This window comes from Daktulosphaira vitifoliae, unplaced genomic scaffold, assembly GCF_025091365.1.
Source record: "Daktulosphaira vitifoliae isolate Bord-2020 unplaced genomic scaffold, ASM2509136v1 Scaffold_1, whole genome shotgun sequence".
NCBI lineage: Eukaryota > Metazoa > Arthropoda > Insecta > Hemiptera > Phylloxeridae > Daktulosphaira > Daktulosphaira vitifoliae.
The window spans coordinates 87,253,192-87,275,066 of NW_026099572.1; the positions used below are offsets into that span (position 1 = coordinate 87,253,192).

The following is a 21,875-nucleotide window of genomic DNA, read 5'->3' on the forward strand; positions in this document are numbered from 1 at the left end:
TATAGAATTTAAATATAAATCATAATTGTACGAGTATAGTTAATAAAAAGATAAAAAAATCTTTTAAATTTTAAAGAATTTAAAATGATTTTACTGGAGTTACTTAGGTGCATGTATTTATTTAAAATTGATTTTATAGTAAATTTGTTAATAAATAATCGCTGATTAAAAAATAAATACAATTTTATACATATTTGTTATTGTTTTTTAATAAAAAAATAATGAAAATTTCACAAATAAATGTATGACTAAATGCTAAAATGTTTTTTTATATTATTAAATATTAAACAAATAATAAAAAATATATGACAATATTAACTCAAATTACTCTAATGCAATATTTCGATTAAAGTTAGGAAAATCCTACTAAGATTGGAATTTGTGAATATGAGAATATTTTTTTATTTCTAAAAATTTTTTATTCCATACTTAGAACATTTTATCATCGTTTAAACAATTTACTTCAACTCAGAGACTTTTGAAACAAAAATAAATACTACCAAAATGTATCACCGCTCTACTAATTATACTTAATATCTACTAAATTAATTTAGTTTACATTTAGCAAATCAATTGAATATTACTAAAGATAAAACTTTTTTTCGAATAATATTTTATAAATGCTATTATAATTATTTACAAATTTAAACTAAAAAAAACTTATTAATGAATTATTTTATTTGCAGTTTTTATTATAGAACTAATTTTAAAATACTACTGGTGTTACATGAATTAAGGTTATACATATATTAATGTATAAAATTCTTTATATTTAAAATGATTTAGATAATTTATAAGTTGAGATTTTCCTTGTATTCTTTATTTTAAAATTATATTTCGAGAAATCCAAACAAACAGATTACAAACATTATTGTATTGTCAAGAGTATTATAATAATAAAAAAAGTATAAAAATTCAATGATTAAAATATTATTTTCATAATTTTTAAAAGTACTTCAATACTCATAGATTAATTAACTTTAATTTTTATCTTAGAATAAAACTTAAAACTGTTCGTTCATACCTAGACTATATTCATTCAATTTTTTGCATTAGACAATTTATTAAAAATAAATATTTAAAATTTTTGTCTTTTTTATTAAGAAATAAATTATAACATTTCAACATTCGTTAACTATTATATTGTTTAAATTATATTTTATACTAAAATATTTGAGGAAAACAAGAAACATGAAATCCAATTTGAGACTATGAGATATTTAAATTTATATTTTAATGGTTCAAAATTTAATCCATTACAAAATATAATACTTAAAATGACATTTCCTATAAAAAAAAAATTATTAAAAATTAAAAAAAAATACTATGGAATTATAAAAAAGCATACTTGATTTTTTCAGAAAATAAAGTGTTCTTATCAATTCAACAATATTTCTATCATTATAAAACTGACATTTATTTTTACTTAAAAAAAGAACTATAAAGTATTACCGGCTCTAAACAATTTATTAATTTTTTGAACATAAAGAAATACTTAATTTATTAATAGAATAAATTATAATTGAAAAATTGTTGTATTAAAGAAATAATAGTTTTTGTTCAAAACCTAATAAAGAAATTTCAATATCACAGAAAAAAAAATCAGATTGATATTCTCATAATATTTCAATGAAAAATTAAAAATAAAAGCTTTATGTTGAAACTTACATCATTAGAACAATCGGAGAGACGAATACACTTATAAACATTTAATAAAAGTATAACACTTAATTTTTTTGTAATTATAAATGGATAAACAAATTTAATAATTGAAAGACACATTAGAAGTTAATAATTGAAATAATCGGATATAACTATTTAGAATTCCTAAAAGGATTCAGGTATTTTGGTTGTCATTTTTAAATTTAGCTAATTGTTGAATAAATTAGTATAATCAACCAATAATCTCTTTATAAAACATAAATTATTGGTTTTTTATAGAAAACCCCTAAAATAGTGCACTTCACATCATATAATATCTTACAAGTTATGCATGTATTCTTATTTTAATGCTAAATATTAGATAAGATAAATTTTATTTTAGATTTGTCAAAATGTTATTTGATATAAAACTATCAGTTTTTATCACAAATATATATATAATTGATAATAAAAAATGATCTCACATAAATATATCAGTCATTATATTTAAAAAAAAACTTTGAATTCAAAATAATATTATAGACGAAAATAAAATAATTTTTTTTTTTATTAAATTATAATCTTAATGAATAATTAACACGAGTACTTATTTATAAGAAAAAATTGGTAAAAATAATGATTTCGTATTGAAGTAATGTTAATGGGAACATTCTTTGTTAGACGTTATCATTCTTTAATTTATTTTCTTTAAATGTAGTTTCTTTCTCCAATTTTACTGGTTTGTATTTTCTAAAATAGTAAATAATATATTAGAAATGTTTAAATAATGTTTATTTTTTGATAAAATATAATCATTTATTAATTTATTAATTTAATTGTTTTTATTTTTTCAATTTTTGTTAGAGTGTTAAATTATTTGTAGTTATGTAAAACATGCTACTTTACACATATTGTTACAAGTGGTAAAATAAATAAATTATCAACAATTTTATATTATTTAATAAAAAATAAAAATTAATAAATTGTGGTTAATTATTAACATATAATGACATTAGTATGTATTAAGCGTTGATAACAGTAACTTTGTTCCCGGTGTTAGCTCTTCAAAGAAATGTATAAAGAATATGGAGTGCACCAAGGTTCTGCTTTAAGCCCTTAATTATTTTTTATAGTGATGGATGAAATCACTAGAGAAATACAAAGAGAGGTACCGTGGTGCATGTTGTTTGTTGACGTTATAATGTTAATAGGAGAAAATAAGGAAGTAATTAATCAAAGTCTAGTGATGTATAGGTCAGCTTTTGAAAAAAAGGGTTTAAGAATAAGTTGAGGTAAGACAGAGTATATAGAGTACGAGTTTGATAAAAGAGAACAGAGGTAGGTAAAATAAGGATATCAGTGACAATAAGCGAGGACATGATAAGAGAGATGGAAAGTTTAAAGTGTTTAAAATTAATTGTACAAAAGAAAGGTGGTATTGACGAGGATATAAGGATTAATTGCGGGTGGGTGAAGTAGAGAGAAGCTGGAGTAAATTGCGACAAAAAAATTCCAATGAGGTTGAAATATAAGTTCTATAGGACTGTAGTAAAATCAACTAGGATGCAGTTAAAGTATATAGAGTGTTGGGCAGTTGACAAGAGAATAGAGCAGAGAATTAGTATAGTAAAGATGAAAATTCTTAGATAGATGAGTGGAGTCATTATAGAAGATAGAATAAGGAGCGAATAGAAGTGTAGCGTCAACCATGGATGAGATTAGAGAAAATAGACTTTGATGGCTAATATCATTTAAAATTAAAAATATATATAAGGTATTAATTTTAAACCACATATATTTACTGTTAAATGATTAATTTTATGATCAAAAAATAGTAAAATGTCTACATATACGTATTTTGGAAACAATTTTGGCATCGTCAGTTAATTTCACTTACAATAAAATGGACCAAAACAGTTGATTATTGTAATTTTAATGAGAATTTATGTATTATAAAATAGACATTTTGCAAAAATTCAAAATTAAAAAAAAAAAATTTACTGGCCGCTTAATGTGTTTTTAGTATTTTAACCAATTTCTTTCTTCTCATAACAAGACCAAACCATCTAAGTCTATTTCCTCTGATGTCATCGACAATTGACGTTACACCTCAACTGGCTCTTATCTTATCTTTTCTAGTGACTTCACTCATCCATCTAAGAATTCTCATCTTTATTATCTTCTGCTCTATTCTCTAGTAAACTGTCCAATGCTCTGAAGTCTCATACTTTTGAAGATTAGTGAATAATTATTTTTTCTACTTATAATATACATAAATATCAGTCAAATTGTGTTATTAAAAAAAAACAAAAAACCAACTTTTGCCCTACTAGAAATAAATCATATAATGATATCCATGCTATTAATTTTCGATTTCAAATTTTGAAACTAAAAAATTTGTATTTTTCAGTAAAAATTTAACTATTTAAATATATTAATTAAAATATTTGTCCAAAAATTGACTAAAAGAAATAGATTTTATTTTTTGACTGGAATTTTGGTAAAAATACTAAAAACACATTGATCGACCAGTGAATTTTTCTTTTTAAAACTCAAATTTTCACAAAATTTTAGTTTATATAAAAAAATTAAAAGGGTTCTCATTAATATTACGATTTTCGACCTATATCATACACAGTAAGTGCTCAGCACTGATAACATTGTTAACAGCATTGACAACACAGAAAATTGTGATACTGTTCCCAAAATACGTATATATGATTTTTTAGAAATATTTCTGGCTTTTTAAGTTAAATATTTTAAAAAAAGTTTTAGAAACTTTACTTTTCAGATGAAGCGATGAGGTCTTCAATAGTATCAGGTAGTTCTTTGTTTAACGTTTCTGGCAATACTAGTGACCATGCACCCACTAATAATGCTAAGCTTCCATAAATGACCAACGGCATATTTATCCAGATGTCTGACTGTAGGTTTCAAAAAAACAAAAAAATATTTGAAAGTACAATAATTTAATGAGTTTATTAGTTTATTTTACCGTATTGTTAATATAAGGAGCCATAATACCCCCGATTCTTGCGAAAAATGATCCTACTCCTAAACCCCTATTTCGCACTACAGTTGGAAATTGTTCCGCTGTATAAACATACACTGCCCCATAAGATGCAGTTATAGCCAACTTTGCTAACATAGCACATGTTATCATTAACCACGTATTGCCTGTAAAATGTATTTTCTTAAAAAGAGAATTGAATGTTTTGATTTATATTTAAAAGATGTAAACTATATCTAACAGTAGCGTAGGCCAATTATTACTATAAACAGTGTATGACTTTTCCACTAGTAGAAAAATCTAATTCGTAAAAAGAACAAAGAAAAAAAAGGTACTCGGCTACCCATTAAAAAAGCCTGGGTGCTACACTGTTCTGATTTTAGAGAAATTCTATTAAAATTTTTTTCTTAAATATTTGTAAAATTGTTGAAGAAACACACGTATAATATTGTAATTAAATTAAACAAGAATATAAAATAATAATTACTTTTTGACACAAAAAGAGTCGTTAATAAACACATTGCAGCTAATATCATAAATCCTGAAATATTTATTTTTCTACCCCACCGATTGAGCGTTAACAACAAGAAACTATAAGCTGGAAATTCAACAAGGCCCATTAAAGAAAATACTAAAAACTGATTTCCTCCAAGGCTAGAGGTACTCCATGATATTCCATAATAAGCTGAACTATTTACAAACCTAAAGACCAAATAAAAAACTTTGCATAAATAAATAAAGATATTACTTAAAGTAACTCGTAATATTTAATAACTCGACTGGCATTAATGTGAACCGTCCTGGAACTGTCGATTTGAAACGTGGACCCTAGTCGGGACTCCAAACAGTCTCTCTCCTGGGCCCACGTTTCACACTAGAAGAGGGTGTGCGAGCGCTGTCTGCTTCTCCCGGTCGATCCAGGCAGTGGTCGCATGCCGGCACGGATGCCCTACGAATACCGTGAAAGTATTCGTTAAAGCAGCCGTGGGCAGACATCACTTACGTGAGACCATACTTCATCTCACCGTGTGTCCAATCCACTCGCCTTTCGTCATTTCCTCAAGTTCAAGAGATCGGTCGCGTTGTCGGCGGAGCTCATGCCCGACAGCACGTTTTTTGGCGAGCAGGTCGGCGGGCGGCAGTGACGACAGGATACCCGCCGTCACTTCAGACAACGTTCGGTGTGCCGAAACGGTCCGGATCGCCGCCCGCCTCTGCACCCTGAGCAGGGCTATGTGGTTCTTGGGCGAATACTCTAGAGTATCTGCCCAAACCGGGTAACCGTACAGGAAGACTGAGTGTATAACGCTGACTAGGAATCTGCGCTGCAACTCCCTCGGTCCTCCCAGATTGAACATGAGTCCCGCAAGGCTGCCCATGACTTTCTAGGACCGTTAGTCCGCTTGGGTGATGTGCGACCCCAACATCAGACTTTTGTCTATGACCAGGCCCAGGTAAGTCATGGAATCCTTTAATGAGATCTCCACCCCCAGCAAGGCAAGACATGGAGTGTACTTGTATCTGCCCGTGAACAGGATTGCTTCGGTCTTGTCCAAGGCGAGGCTAAGTCTACTCCCCTTCGGTCCAAAGACTGCGCTGAGCGCACAGTTCCCCCAGGCTCCAGCCTCCTCGGTAGAGGCACACGTGCGGTGGTAGCAGAACGCGGAACACTGCGTTGTACGCAATGCTACACAGCAGAGGCTCGAGAAACGACCCTTGCAGGACGTCGCTCGTTCGGTTTAAAGAACATAAATTGAATAAACATTTTTGAATAATTAAAATTAATTTATCAGTAGCAGATTTTCAACATTTTTCTATTGGCATTTTATAAAGTAATGAGTATTTGAAATATATTAGTGCATATCAGAGTATTACTCGATAATAAATAGCTGTATATTAAAACAAATTCAATGTTATTTTTAATCCACTCAAAATAATGGTTATTTTTAGTTTTACATTAATCTAATATTTTTCCAATAAGTTACTTTAGTTTAATTTTGACATAATTGTAATTATAGTACAAAATAACTTTTTGTGCATTTTTTATTAATGCAACGTATTAATGGTACGTGTTTTCCTCAGCCACACGTAACATTTTGAACTTGTAAGAAAGTGTATCGGGATCTAAATCATAAGTGCACGGTATCTTAGTGGTAAGGTCCCTACGACGCCTTGAATTACATTTTCTAATTCCATACTGTGTCTCTTATAATTCAGATCTCGATACACCATTTATATAGGTAGGTAATGTAATATATGTCAGGAGTAGTAAAAAATTTGATAGTAAGATATAAGTTTACAAATAAAAATCCATTAATTTTTTAAATAACCTTAGATTAGGTTCTGGTACTTACGTTAATAAAAAGAAATCCAATTTTTAGGTGCTGTGCCAGGCTCTGCACCAAACATTCAAATTAAACGATCTATGTATATTTTTCAAATTATATTCGTTCAAGAAATTTTATTTAATAACATTTATTTAAATAACCTTAAGATGACGGAGATCAAAACACGTAGTTATTTTATAAGGTTAATAATACTTTTAGCTTTCATGAATTGATATAATTTGTTTACAATTGACATATATTAAATGGTGACTATCAACATTTTAAAAACATAATAACAGGTTATATTATATTAGATTAATTATAACTCAAAAATAAATGTTCGTAAAATCTAATAAAAATCGTAATACTGAAAATCATACTACTGATAGTAGAATTGTTGAAGTTATTCTGTAAAGTAAAACTTAATAGCAAAATAATTTTACAACTCTCAAAACTTTAGAATTTGAACAATGTATAAATTACCACAAAAGCATCACAAGAAAGGAACGATTTCTGATGGCAGGATGTCTAAATAGATCAAAAAAAGTAGCTTTTTGTTTTTCTTCTTCATGGATTTCGGCTTTTTCTTCTTCATCATCGTTATTCAAGATGTTTAAAACGTCCGAACTCGACATATCCACTCCATTTACACGTGCAATCTTTTTTAATAATTTAACAGCTTCTTCTTTTTTATCGTTAGCTAGCAACCATCTTACTGATTCTGGCATAAACCTTTAAAAAAAATAAATTTATACAATAAATTCATTACTGTATACTTATTTTAATCTTTTAAAACTAATACTAACAATACATATGAAGTAAAAATAAATGTTGGGATAGTAATAGCAAATTGAAAGTATCTCCAATCTGTAAAGATATATCCAAAAATAGATTCAACTATAAATCCAACAGAAAAAAACATTTGCATGACTACACCCACAAACATTCTTTTATTAGAACCAACGAATTCTAAACCTAAAAATAAAAAATATTAACTTTTATACAGTTATTATAATTTTAATTTACAATAGGCATAATCATTACAAAAAAAAAGTTTTATTATTACAATTTAACGTCATTCAAGAACGAAAAAAAATTCTAACTCAATTTTTAAAAACATTTTTTTTCTATCAACACATTATAAGTAATTTACACATCTTTTAAACTATAAATAAAAACGTTTCGTTTATTAAGTAGTGAATAGAGCTTAAATACAAAATAATACGTACTGTATAACTATATAGATTTTACTTCTAAAAAATATAGATTGAAAAAGTCAACTAGTGTCCAGTGAATGAACACTAACATTGAAAAAAGATCACTGAGTTTTCAAATAAAAAATTTTCTTTTCTGATTTTAATAAGATGTAGTTAATAGTTCCTCCAACAAAGAAAATATCTAAATAATGTCCTACTGTATTATCACAATTTATAATACAATTTTTGTTTTAGTTAATTGAAAATACTTTTACATTATACTTATAGAAAATTTTCCAGTAAACAAATAATTGTTTAACTTAATGAGTATGACATCAAAATATATCGATAAAGAATTTTAGAGAATAAAAAATTCCTAACTGTTCACTAATGATGTCGCCCTATTTCTCTGTAAAAACTTATTGTTCTAAGATTAAGAATATCAACATCACTAAATAACCAAAAGTTACTACTTAAATTTTCATGTCTTTTTTAACATCATTTTCTAATTCTAAAATACAATTGTGAGAAAAGTTAACATAAAACATAATAATTTTTTTTTTCGAAAGTTAAAAATATACTACGTTCTATAATTTTCAAAAAATATTTGTTCCTACTCAAATCTTTCCCCTTTAACATTATATAAATTTTAGTTTAACTAACTTATAACCTAGAAAACAATCTCTAAAAAAAATGACTGGTCGATAAAAATTTTTGAAACAGTATTTTGAAAGTTATTAACTGTTTAATATTAAGATTAGAAATAAAGTTTGGGTCTATTTATTTTTATCTGTATAGTGTAGGGGAATGAGTAGTGCAATTAATAAGCTTATAGACATTAATAAACGGTTCCTATCTTATAATAAATGCATTCAATAAAATAATTTTAAAAATTTCAGTTAAGAAAACTTAAAATACATTACTATAGTAAATCTCAATAAATTATAGAAAAAAGCATATCAAAAGAATTTTTTGCTGTTCAAACAGTAATTATAACAAAAAAAAAAACAAAAAAATTATGGTTAAAGTAAAAACAAAAAATTCTATGGTAAAAAACACTATCTTTATATTATTTTATGGTACAAATCCAAGAATATAGATAAAACATTAATTTTCATAAAAAAAACAGTTAATTTTGTTAAACATGAAATAATTTAGTACTTTGACGGAATCAATCAGAAGAATAGCCACTTCATGAGATTTTTTTCATTATTGGCATATAATGTAATACACGCCAATTCTAATTACTTAAACTTTGTTAAAGTAAATATTTTACAATATTAGCTTAATTAACGAACAAATTACAACAAACTATGGTTACAATATATTTAAAAATAACTAAAATTTCATTCATAGTGTAATTGTGTCTGAAAGTAAAATTTTAATAATCACTATTTTTTTTTTTTAAATATTCGATTTAAAATTTTTTCTAATTTTTACACGAGTATACTCTTTAATTTATATGTTTACAGAATAATTGACTTATCATTGGCCACAAATTTCTCTTAATTGTAATTATCATGTAAATTTTTTTTTTTTGGCTTTGTTAAATAGTATTTATCTTTTGATTTATCAGTGGTTAAATTCGTTTCATATCTATCTCTTACCATTTAAAAATATACCCATTTGATGTTATCTTCGATGTCAAGCCAAGAATATATTAATTTTACTATCATGTTTTTATTATTATATTTTTTTGTCTGTTTCTACTTTTTCTAACTAATTGATAAAAATATTTTTTATTTACTCATTTCTGTTAAGTTGACCAGAAGACGAGCATGTTTTTTCTACCATTTTTATATTATAATGAGTATATTTAACTAAAAANACCAGAAGACGAGCATGTTTTTTCTACCATTTTTATATTATAATGAGTATATTTAACTAAAAAAACTATAATTCAATTTTTTTTTTGGTTCGAGGAGGTTATAGCCATAAACAAAATATATTTGAAATACTTAAATGATAGTGATTTTAATCATTATCATAAAACGTTTCGATTTACATATACTAGAAGACAGTTTGATTATTTATATTTTAGAGGACAACTAGTTTTAAACTTGATGGATAAATCCGACTTATACGTTTAAACTAAGTCAGTATTTTTTAATTTTAAAAAAATTATAAAAATAATTATATATAATTATTTCTGTGCTCGTTTTTTTTTTTTGGGGGGTACAAACATTTATGAAATTATATTAAAATAAATATAATTTTAAAAACTAAAAAAGCACATCGAACTAAAATTTTAAATATAATTTTTAGTTTCATATGCTATGAAAGCGTGTTTTTAGTTTTTTTAAAGTATATTTTTTCTTCCACATAAAATATTAGAAATCATATTTTTTTTATTGATTATTCTATAGAAAATATTTACAACCATTATTGGATTTAATTATAATAAATTTAATATTCAAAATATTTATTTATGTTATTACAATAAATTGTAAACAATCGTGGAACATAAACGTTCTTTGAACAATACCTAGAAGGCTGTATACCTAATAGAACAATATAATCGGATTGAAAAAAAACCCAGCAGGGGGGGGGGTCGCGGCACAGTGGTGACATGGCGTAGTTGGATCAAGTATAATTATAACTGACAGTAATTACAATCACTATCAAAAAAAACACTTCGATGCAAATCTTTAGATAGTGTTTAATTTAAAAAAATTGGTAGATTATTCCAAAAGCTACATGATCTACTATTTTCTTATTAATATCCTGAATGAAAAAAGAATTATTAAAAAATATTATTTCTCTTGAAAAAATTGTATTGATCCATACATTTTTTAAAAAGTTATAGCATTTTAAAGTAAAAAATGTAAAATATAAAATCGAGAAATTTGAAAATTTCTCGATTTTATATTTTAAAAGAAATTGAATCTTTTTAGATTCATGAATTTTTATTAAGTTAAAAAAATTTTAAATGCAAACAAGCATAATTTATCCTTTTCAACAATTTAATAATAAAAATTCTTCAATTTTAAAATATTTTTCGGAATTTTTTTAAATGATAATATACATAACAATCGAGTTATTTTAGCAGCTCATATAATAGAAAATAAACCAACTATGATAAGGCTTGTCGTTAACAACTAATAAATCAGTATTTAATTAAAACATTTTATTTTATTAATTATTGTCTTCTTACACTTCTATCATATTATTTATTATTCATCTAATAAGAAAATTTTATTTTTTCAAAAAATTAAAATAAACTATTTTTAACCCTTTGTTTATAAAAAATTTTGTTGGTTGGTTTTAATTTTAAGGAAAGTCTCATTAAGTTACACGTATTTTAACACATAGAATGGGTATTAGACATAAAGTGTACAGCCCGTACTGTGTACGTGTACTACTCCCGCATTCATACTCACAGAGTCTAAAAAAAATGCGAATACTTCAATAAATATTTGTTCTATAATTATAATCGATTTATCAAAAATATTTATAAAAATACGATGAAAATTTCATAATTAAAAAAGAAAAAATTTGTTTTAATATTATTTTTATGCTTAAAGTTAGAAATAATAAAAATGATTTTAAATGTATTCTATGAAGATAATAATAATTAAAAAATATATAATTAACGATACGGTAATTTTATAAAAAGTTATAAACGTTGCCAGTTAGATCTGAGACACTGCATCACATTAAAACTAAAAAACAAAATATTTACAAGGTTAACCAACTTGGTCTGATTGTTTTTAATAATCTTATTGATATGCGCATCGAAAGATGTAAGTCTTGTAAGTTTTCATGCATTATTATAACACATAACAAAAAAATTATATTTTTACACAAAATCATGTGCTGAGCATGTCTTTGAATAATATTAAGTTTTCTTTAACAATTTCAGACAGCAAATGAAATACCTTAATATTTTACATTAAAACAGCATTCCATAAATATTAACTTAACATTACGTGTATTTTCCTTAAAATTCTCAACAAATTGTAACATTTAAAATTTACTTGCTTTAATCCAAAAAAACTTTAGGGGAACATTGATTCAACACATATCTAATTTTGAAAAGTTTATTGTTTTTTTTACTCAAACTTTTTTATGGGATGGATAATTTTGACAAAATTTAAAAATGAGTTCAGTAATCGATTGTCTTCAAATTATTTTTCGAAATTCATGTTTTTATGACATAAATTCATAAATTTATCTATCAGAATAATGTTTTCAACAGTTTTGTGTAAACACTAGTCATATCCATGACTTTATAAATCTAACACTATCAAGACGACCTTTAGCACATTGTTAATAATAATGTTTAGCTTCGATGCGAAGTTGAGAAGGTATTAATTTTACTATGATTTTTTTTTTGTGTCTTGCCACGTTTTCTTAGCTCGAACTGAACTGATTTTTTTCAACGATACGTCAAAAGATCTTAAATTGTATCTAGTCGAAGACATTACCCTCAAAAATTGAAAAAATTTCCATTGTTCACCGTAAATGAGGGAAATCTCCAAAAAATTACAAATTTACAAATCGCTAATTTTTGATATTTTTTTTCACTTTGTTTTCTTAAAACTACCATAACTTTTTCAAAAATTAACAAATCAAAATAATTTAATTTTAATATTGAAACCTTAAATAATTTCCTTTTATTTGTTATAATATTTTTGAAAATCTGATCCTTTACCTGCCCACAAAAGGAGATTCAAAATAGCAACTTTTTTACAAAACTCAAATCTTTCAACTTAAGTTTTGAAAATGTTCCGGAAATACTGCGTCTTTTAAATATATGTCAAATTAAAGCTTATGTTACGTACTATAATTAAAAAAAAAAAATTTCCCGACGACTTATCTTCTACGTGCAAATGTTTGCCGTAATATTTTTTATATACAAAATATACCATTTTTGTATTCAAATTATTTTAAAATACTTTACTTTTTATGGTTAACCATAAAAATAAGTTCATCAATTTTCATAAAAGTTACATGAATCTAACTTGCATTAAATACAAATTTAAAATTATTTTTATTTTTTTTTTCTACCTCAAAGTTATGAAAAGCGAGTTTGAATTTTTGATTTGGTTTAAATGTNAAATAAGTTCATCAATTTTCATAAAAGTTACATGAATCTAACTTGCATTAAATACAAATTTAAAATTATTTTTATTTTTTTTTCTACCTCAAAGTTATGAAAAGCGAGTTTGAATTTTTGATTTGGTTTAAATGTTTTTTTATTTTTTCGTAAATATAGTGTACGGTGGATACAACGCAAATTATACAGTCTATCACGCTCGGGGTATGAGGTTCAAACTTCGCCAGTCAAAGTAATTTTTTTCTTAATTCTTTTTGAGATGGAAAAAAAATTAAAAATGAATAATAAAGAAGAACATTCAATCAAAATATTTAATGAATATCGAGGATCTTATCACTTTAGTCTACACTTGTGAGAAGGCCTTTCTTATTCATATTAAAATATATTACTATATGGTTTATTTTTGTGTATATCGTTAATTTTTCTCAGCTCTCACTTGACCAATTTTAATGACCAATACGTTAAAAGAACATAATTTTAATCTTGTTGAACTTATAATCCACAAATACTGGAAAAAATCCTTTAATTTTTTGTATTGATATGTGATCAGAAACTATTAAAATTAAACACTATCTACAGATTTGCAACAAAGCGTTCTTATGACAGTGATTGGAATCACTGTCAGATATCATCTATACTTTTCCCAACTATGCAACGTCCACACTATGTCACGACCCCACTTTGCTACCATTTTTTTTATGAATCAACCCACATTTTACTAAATTTTACTCATATAATTTTTGTAAATTTCAACGACAGTCTGCTGACTGTATGTTTCCATTATTATTAATAATTTAAAAATCAATAGAAATTGCCACTGTTGTAATTAAACTCTTCTACTTTTTAACTTCATTTTTATTATATGATGAGACACTTAAACTAAAGTGATCAAAGTAATAAAAACTTTTCGAGATAATTGAGTTTAAAAATTGATAAAAGCTGTCTTTTTGGTGCATTAAGTAATAGTAATCGTTGATAAATAGCATTTGGATTTAACATATCACTTTGATCTTTAGTCTAATCGAAAGGGTGGTTATTTTACTTTTTAGTTTTGCACTTCACTCATTTTTTTTTCTAAAATTTCACTTTGACCTCTTGAGTTCTGGGTATTTCATATACAATATCATACAATGTAAAGTATTGCTTTAATGAAAAGATAAAATATAACAATCGTGTTACCAATAACATAAGCCGCCATGTAGAGTCCTGAAGTAGATGCTCCTACAAATACTCTAAGGAATGCAAAACTCCAAAATTCTGGAGCTAATGCTAATCCGATACCAGCAATTCCCTGGAGCCAAACAGATATGGTAAAAACATGTTTTCTTCCAATTCTGATAAACATAAAACATAAAATGAATACGTGCTATGAAATAGTTCCACTCTATTTTAATTATAAGTATTGTAAGTAGTTTTACAATATGTACCCAGCATTATTTTATAATGATCAAATTGATTTATGATAAAGTAAAACTTTTAAACCATTAAAATAAATTTATTTTCCAAAAACATGTATGTTAATTTTAATAATTTTTAAAAAGAATCGAAAAATGTTTAATATTATTAATATCTTATGCAAATTAAAATTTTTTAAGTCCAATATACAAATCTTATCTATAAATTGAAAAGTAAATTTTTTGAATTTAACAATAACATCTTTCTCTATAAAAATTGTTAAAAATCTCAAAAAATCATTTACATAACTTATTAGCTTTTGGCATAGGTAGAGTTAAAAAAATTTATCAGGTCAAAAATAATTTTTTTCAACTTAAAAAATATTATATATAATATTTTTTATTTTTAAAAGGTTTAGTCCTAAATTTCAAATCATGCCTATGATTTTGGTTTATATCCAACCAATTAATTTAAAATGTTAACTTATCAAAGTATTCTTATACATATCAATAAAAGTTGAAGTAATATAATTTTATGTGCATTAACATAACTGTTATATTATAAAAATTACAATTATTTGAATTTTTTTAATTGTGTTATCAACAATTAACAGGAATATAATAAATTTGTTTTCCTGTAATTAATTTAAAATGAATTAGGTTTGTCTATTAGATATCAAAGTTATAGAGTTATTCAAACTTTGAACTTTTTATACTTTTAAAAAATTTAATACCATAGTTACATTATTTCCCATGATTTCTATATCTGAGAACATTATGTTATAATATTATTTTAACATACATGTTTAAAACAATAATTTAGCTAAATATTTGTTATTAGTGCAAAATTAATAACAATTAAAGCAAAAATTAAATTATTCAAAACCAATTAGATTAAAATTGCTTACTTATCAGACACATAGCCAAATATTATAGATCCTAGCATAACCCCAACCATCAACAAAGAGTCTGAATAACCTTTGTAAAAATTTTTATTGCATACCAAGTTAAACTGGAAATAGTTACTATGTATTTACATGTATATTTTTAAAATAATAAGCTGTCAAATGCAAACCTCCATAACAGCAGTATTTTTAAATATAGATTTGTCATAAATCCAATGGTCACACTTTTGGGAAGAATTCGATAGACTATTAGTATTATTATTGTTCATAGTATACATTTTACACGAAGACCATTTTTTAGTCATAGAGTCATAAGGGTATGAACTATTCATAATATCTGGAGGCAAAGAATATGTTGCATCAGGTAATTCGTCCGGTAATTGGCATCTAAATAAAAAATACATACATTACACAAATTGCATTTGAGTGAAAAAAAAAATTATAAATTTTAAATTGTATAATACGTAAAATAAATCATACCTGTGATCGGGTTTGGCAAGTAAAAACACACCAGATAATTTATGTAAAGCACATGAAATTGCCGGCAAACATAAGAAAAAAAAAATTCTTTTTTGGTAAGTTCCAAAATTTCCAATTTTTTGTAGAAGATCGTCAAAAGACATTTTGATAACTTTAAATGATCTTCTTTAGACTTCAAATTAAGACGCTGTCAGCACTAAAGTGTATAAATATACAAATATCATATTAATATTAGTTTTATAGTTACAAATACCTATGTTTAAGTAAATAACCCAAGAAATAAAAATGAGTCATGTCTTTATAACATATTTTATTTAAGAACACTACTACAGTTATATTTCCTTTTACTATATTAATAATATAATTTTACATAAATAAAAAAATGAAAGTACCGTACAAAATCATAATTTTATTACAATTAACCTTGTAGCATTATTATAAATAAACATATTAAATTAATTTTTTTTTCTTAACTACCTCTAGACTCTTAGGTTGATTATTTCAGATAATAATGCACTAACAGTCATAATAGTTTAAATTTCAAGGTTTACATAGAGCAATGATCATTTAAATATCCTAACTATAAAAACATTACTTTAACTTAACATGGTATTATCAATAGGCTTCAATAGCTGAACAATTTGTTTAAATAATTTAAATAATAGAATAATTCAAAATAAACGGCTTAGTAAAAAGACGAAATGATTCACTTCCGGTTATAGCAGTCTGTTTTCACTATTATTTATTTAGGAACTATTCATTGTCGTTAAAATTGTGTGCATGTTGTGTGTGTTACTCAATTAGAATTCAAGAAGAAGAAAGAAAATAGAGAAGATTATGCTATAAAATGGTCAGTAAATAAATTGAAAATTAAAATTGAATAATTTAAATTATTGAATAGTAAAAAATTGTACAGTAAACATTACAAATTTTATACAGAAAATTTAATTGTACAATTATAATAGGATTTAAGTTAAAGTAACGCTAATATGTAGGGTATCATCATAGAAGAAACTAGACATTTACATTAGTGAAAGCAAAAATAATGTATGAGTTGCCTTTTGGTTTTAATTATTATAATTTTTTTTATAAAATAGAATTATTCACATTATATTTTTATAATTATTAAATATTTTAATAACTATAATGATTAATTACACAGAACAACATCCATTTTCTTGCTTACAATTTATGGATATTCGACGCTGTTTTCGAATTTGGCTTCAAATTTGTTTTTATCAGATCACATTTTTGAAATAATCACTAATGAGTAATTAAGCTATAATTACACAATTAATCATCATAAAAAAAATTATTTTTCTTTCCTATAATGATTTTATTATTCTTAATAAAAGTAGTGCAAAACTTTGGATTGTCCCATCAAGATTAACAGATTTTTTGAATCTTTATATTTAAATTTTAATGTTTTTTTTTTTTTTGAACAATGAAGCTTAATTTTTGAATATAACTTTATTTTAGTTTAAATTAAAATTATAAAATTTTAATCAACAAATAGATAACTTTTTAATGATATAAAACATGTTACATATATTCTAATGATAACTACGAGGGTGTATTTATATTTTATATATGACAATTATGTAATTATCACTTTGGAATAAGCCTCGAATTTTGATATAGAATTCATATAAAAGTATATACGCTTTAATATGATAAAAAAGCATAAATAAAATTACACGTTCATTCTTCGGTAAGAATCCAAAATATTAGGTTAGGCCATGGCCTAGTTGGCCAAGTCGTAGTTTACCCTATGATCATTGTATTTTGTAAATACTTTTATTTTTAAATATATTCAGTCTTTACGACTTTACACTATCTAGTTTATTTTAATATCTTATATCTTTCTTATTTACTCAATTAACCTCCAATTTGAATGAATTTTTATAAGACACGCATTTACTTGAAAGTTACTGATATATTGCTAGAAATTGAGAGCCATGTTAGTATTGAGACATGTATTAGTTATTTTCATAACAGAAAATAACCTTTAGCATAACTTTAGATCTTAAGTTTTATGACAATAAAAAATTGACATGAAGCTCTAAATATTGTTTAAAGTGCAAATCACATCATCTATATTAACACCTTTTTTTTAAGAAAATTTGCCATTTAAAAAATTACGTGACGTTATAAATTTCTATATAAAAGATTATTTTTGCTTTTCACTTTAAAAATATAAAAAAGCGATAATTTACCGACTTGGTACAAAATAGAAATAACTTAATTGATGGGAAGGTAATATCACACCACTTTATAGGACATTTTTATCTGATCTAAAGGACTGCCATATTTGTGTGTATGGAACCAGAGTAAAATTTAGGATATAAGCTAAAGCTCAGACTTTAAAAATCAATAAAGCTATTGAGCAAAATGAATAATTTTTTTTTTAATAGTATTGGATATAATAACATATTAAATAAAAAAATAGTATTAAAGTAAAGTTTTGTAAAAGATAAATTTATAATATTTAAGTCTTAGGTTATTTTTTTGTTGAATATTTATTTTAAAACGTTTATTGTTATTTAAAAATTACAATACTCTCTTAATGCTAGTCACTAAATTTATTTTTAAATAGTAATTTTATTAAGAAAGTTATTTTTAGTAGATTCATATATTACTTAATTTATCAGTTTATTATAATATTTTTAATTCATCTTTCATACCTTATAATAACGTCAACTTAATTTTTTTAAATATCAAAATAATTTAACTAGCTTATAAAATAAAATAAAGAATTATCTAATTAAGAAAATAATTAGTTGATAACAACTTTTGGATCAGTACTTCGGAAATTGTTAATATTTTTATGTATAAAGTGGAGGTATAGAACGGGTATGTTATTTTATCGTGACAAATTACTTAATTTGCCACTATCACTATATTTATATTTGAAAATGTTAATAGCTTCAGAAGTAATCATTCAAAAATCATTTCCTTAATTAGATTATTTTTTATTTTAAATAAATATTATTTACATATGTCGGCCAGTTAAATATGTATGTAGCTTTAAAAAAAATAAAGTTTAAACTCTTACAAGGTATAATGAATGAATTAAAATATATTTAATAATTGGTAAATCGAGAAATACATAAAACTAAAAAATACCAATAATAATTTTCTGATTTTATCATGATTATTATTTAAAGGGACATCGAGTGTCTAATATTAAAAAAATCATTCGGTATTATCTGATTTAAATAAATATATTCATTAAGTCAGTTTAAAATTGTATTTTACTTTATATATTCATTAAAAATTACTATTTAATATTTAATGATATTTTAATATTTTCAATAGCATAATTAGTATATTGTTCTGATATAACAAGCTTGAAAAATTCATTTTTTTATTATTTTTAAAAAACATAAAAATATAACTTTTTTAATCTAAATAGTTTTAGGACCCATAAGTAGACAAATATTGTAGTAATATTGCATACATATATCAATTATCATTATTATGATTTATTATGATAATATATTTATATATTATCATATATAAAGTAGAATCATCTAAATAATATTGTCATCCGGAAAGTATTAAATGTAATTATACAAATTTTTAATTTAAATAACATACAAGCTAAGCATCTTATCTTTAAAGTAATTATTTTTAAATATAAAAACGTTCACCGGAGATTGCTTAATCAATAATTTCTAAGTTTTAATTTATAAATATATACTATTTCAATTATAATAAATATTATTTTATGAATTTAAATATTATCTTTAATAACTGTTCTTTTAATTCTTTTGTTTCAATAAATACTAATAAACTCCTTTATTTAATAAAAAAAAATATTATTGTTTTTATTAATTGTACCTCTATAACTAGCTGGACATAATAAAGAACGCAATTGTAACATAATTGAAATTTAAAAATCATAAGTTATAATTAATTAATTTATAGAAAATAAAAATAAAATGAAAGGGTGTATTAATATATTTTGGTCCATAATACGATTTACGTATCTACAAGCTAGTTTATTAGACTAAGTATTTGTATAGGCAGTACTGCGTAAAGTTTATTACTAAGTATATTAAATTCAAATAATTGAATAAAGATTAGAAAACTGCATCTTTTAGGTATATCAGATGTATCAACGAGCTAGGTCTTTGTCATAAAACTTACTTTGAAATCAAGGTAAACTGTTGTCTCGCCAACCTAGTCTTAATAGGCTGAGATGCGCTAGACCACAAAAGTCTTGTTACATTGTAATCATAAATAAACATATTTTTATAATCTTACTTTGACAAAGCTAGAGTGATTTTTGTAAAAATATTGAAATCGACTTAGAGAATTTCTGGAATTTATAAAAATATTTTGAGTATAAAATTCAAATACATATAATGGGCGTAAATTTAAAATCCAAAAGTGTAAGTGCTTTGCATAAATGCATAATCAGACAACGCATATAGTGTAGTAATTATTTGAGGGGAAGGGAAGACACAGAATAGTAATTATATTTTTTTTGTGTAATTGTCGAGCTATAATATTTACATAATAAAAGCTATGAAAAAAAAACTATATTTTTATTAGCATGTTTTTTTTTTATTTCAATAAACAAAATTAATAAAAATCACGTAATAAATAAGAATATGAAAGAACGGTTTGGATAGAGAACATCGGAGACCTAAAACTATTATAGTACCAAATCATCTTAAATAAAACTTTTACATAGCACAAAGTATATGTAATTGAATGCGATATGAAGACGGCTGATATGAAAGTAGATGATGTGGGTGATCACGTCTAGTGGAAATTTAAGATAAGGGTGGCTGACCCCAAGTAGTTGGAATTAAGGCGAGAAAAAAGAAGAAGACAAAGTACAAAGTATAAATATTCATATAATAACTAATTCCTCTTATTATTTTCTCTCCATTCTCACCATATTTATTCTTTTATTATAATACTCATAAATTATTTATAATGTAATTATAATTAATGTAATTGTATTGAAAATACAGAAAAAAATTGAACTAAAATTACACATATAAAACTATTCTACACGAAGTACCGAAATTTTCTCGACTGCCCGTTTTAGATTGAGACTAATAAATGTTGCCACATTAAAATGCTTATTTTAAAGCAAACTTCAAAAATTTTAAATCAAAAAAAAAAAATTCTCTTATTTAAAGTGTTTTTAAGAATTTTTAACTTATTAAAATACATTTTAGAGACACAGAAATTATTTTGGTAAACACAAAGCTTACAAGTCGATAAGCAAAAACTGACTTTTTCGTTAAGTCGAACAATAAAATAAAGTTCATATATTAAAAGACGTCAAATATGAGTTGAATCAACAAAAGGAAACATTTATAAAGATTTTAATCAGCATCAATAATCTTAACTATAAAACTTGATATTGTGTACTATATCAAAAAAGTAACTTGAAGAAAACTACAAATTCATAAGTACGTTTAATAATTAAATCTTAAGAAAAACTGAAGTTTATTTTTAAATGCCAGTTCGTAGTGCCGGCGATCGATTTGACGGTCGCTTTTACAGTGATGTAAAAACACATGCGCACAATTATATTTACAATCGTGACGAATGAAAAGATTACAAAAATAGTGATGATATTAATAGCAATATAAAAAACTATAATTACCACGAACAGATGCAATAGTTTGCTTGTAGTATCCATTAACTAAACTTTCCTCTTATTTATACTTCAACTTATTAAGAAAAAATATTTCACGTGGAAAAAAGGTAACATCAGTGATGCCAAACACTGGATGAATGTGCGTTGATCGTCAAAGCGTTAATATAGCACAGCTATTCTACACTGGTAGCGAATGCAGCACACAGACAACACACTCCCCCTTACCGTTCGCCAGTA

General features: G+C 24.7%; 1 protein-coding gene across 2 annotated transcripts; it reads right to left on the reverse strand.

Moving 5' to 3' along the window:
- Window positions 1-2,191: 2,191 nt before the first annotated feature.
- On the reverse strand, window positions 2,192-21,829 carry LOC126896749 (organic cation transporter protein). 2 transcript variants are annotated; one of them, XM_050669788.1, is made up of 11 exons: window positions 21,645-21,829; window positions 16,013-16,208; window positions 15,703-15,919; window positions 15,536-15,639; window positions 14,413-14,567; window positions 7,785-7,953; window positions 7,462-7,710; window positions 5,139-5,353; window positions 4,637-4,818; window positions 4,426-4,565; window positions 2,192-2,391 (listed from the first exon to the last, which is right to left on the reverse strand). In XM_050669788.1, the coding sequence occupies exons 2-11, from the start codon at window positions 16,153-16,155 to the stop codon at window positions 2,319-2,321; spliced, it is 1,647 nt and encodes a 548-aa protein (XP_050525745.1). In that variant the 5' UTR covers window positions 16,156-16,208; window positions 21,645-21,829; the 3' UTR covers window positions 2,192-2,318. The 2 variants fall into 2 exon arrangements, with proteins under 2 accessions (XP_050525745.1, XP_050525746.1); XM_050669789.1 differs by lacking the exon at window positions 21,645-21,829 and adding an exon at window positions 20,165-20,183.
- Window positions 21,830-21,875: the final 46 nt, after the last annotated feature.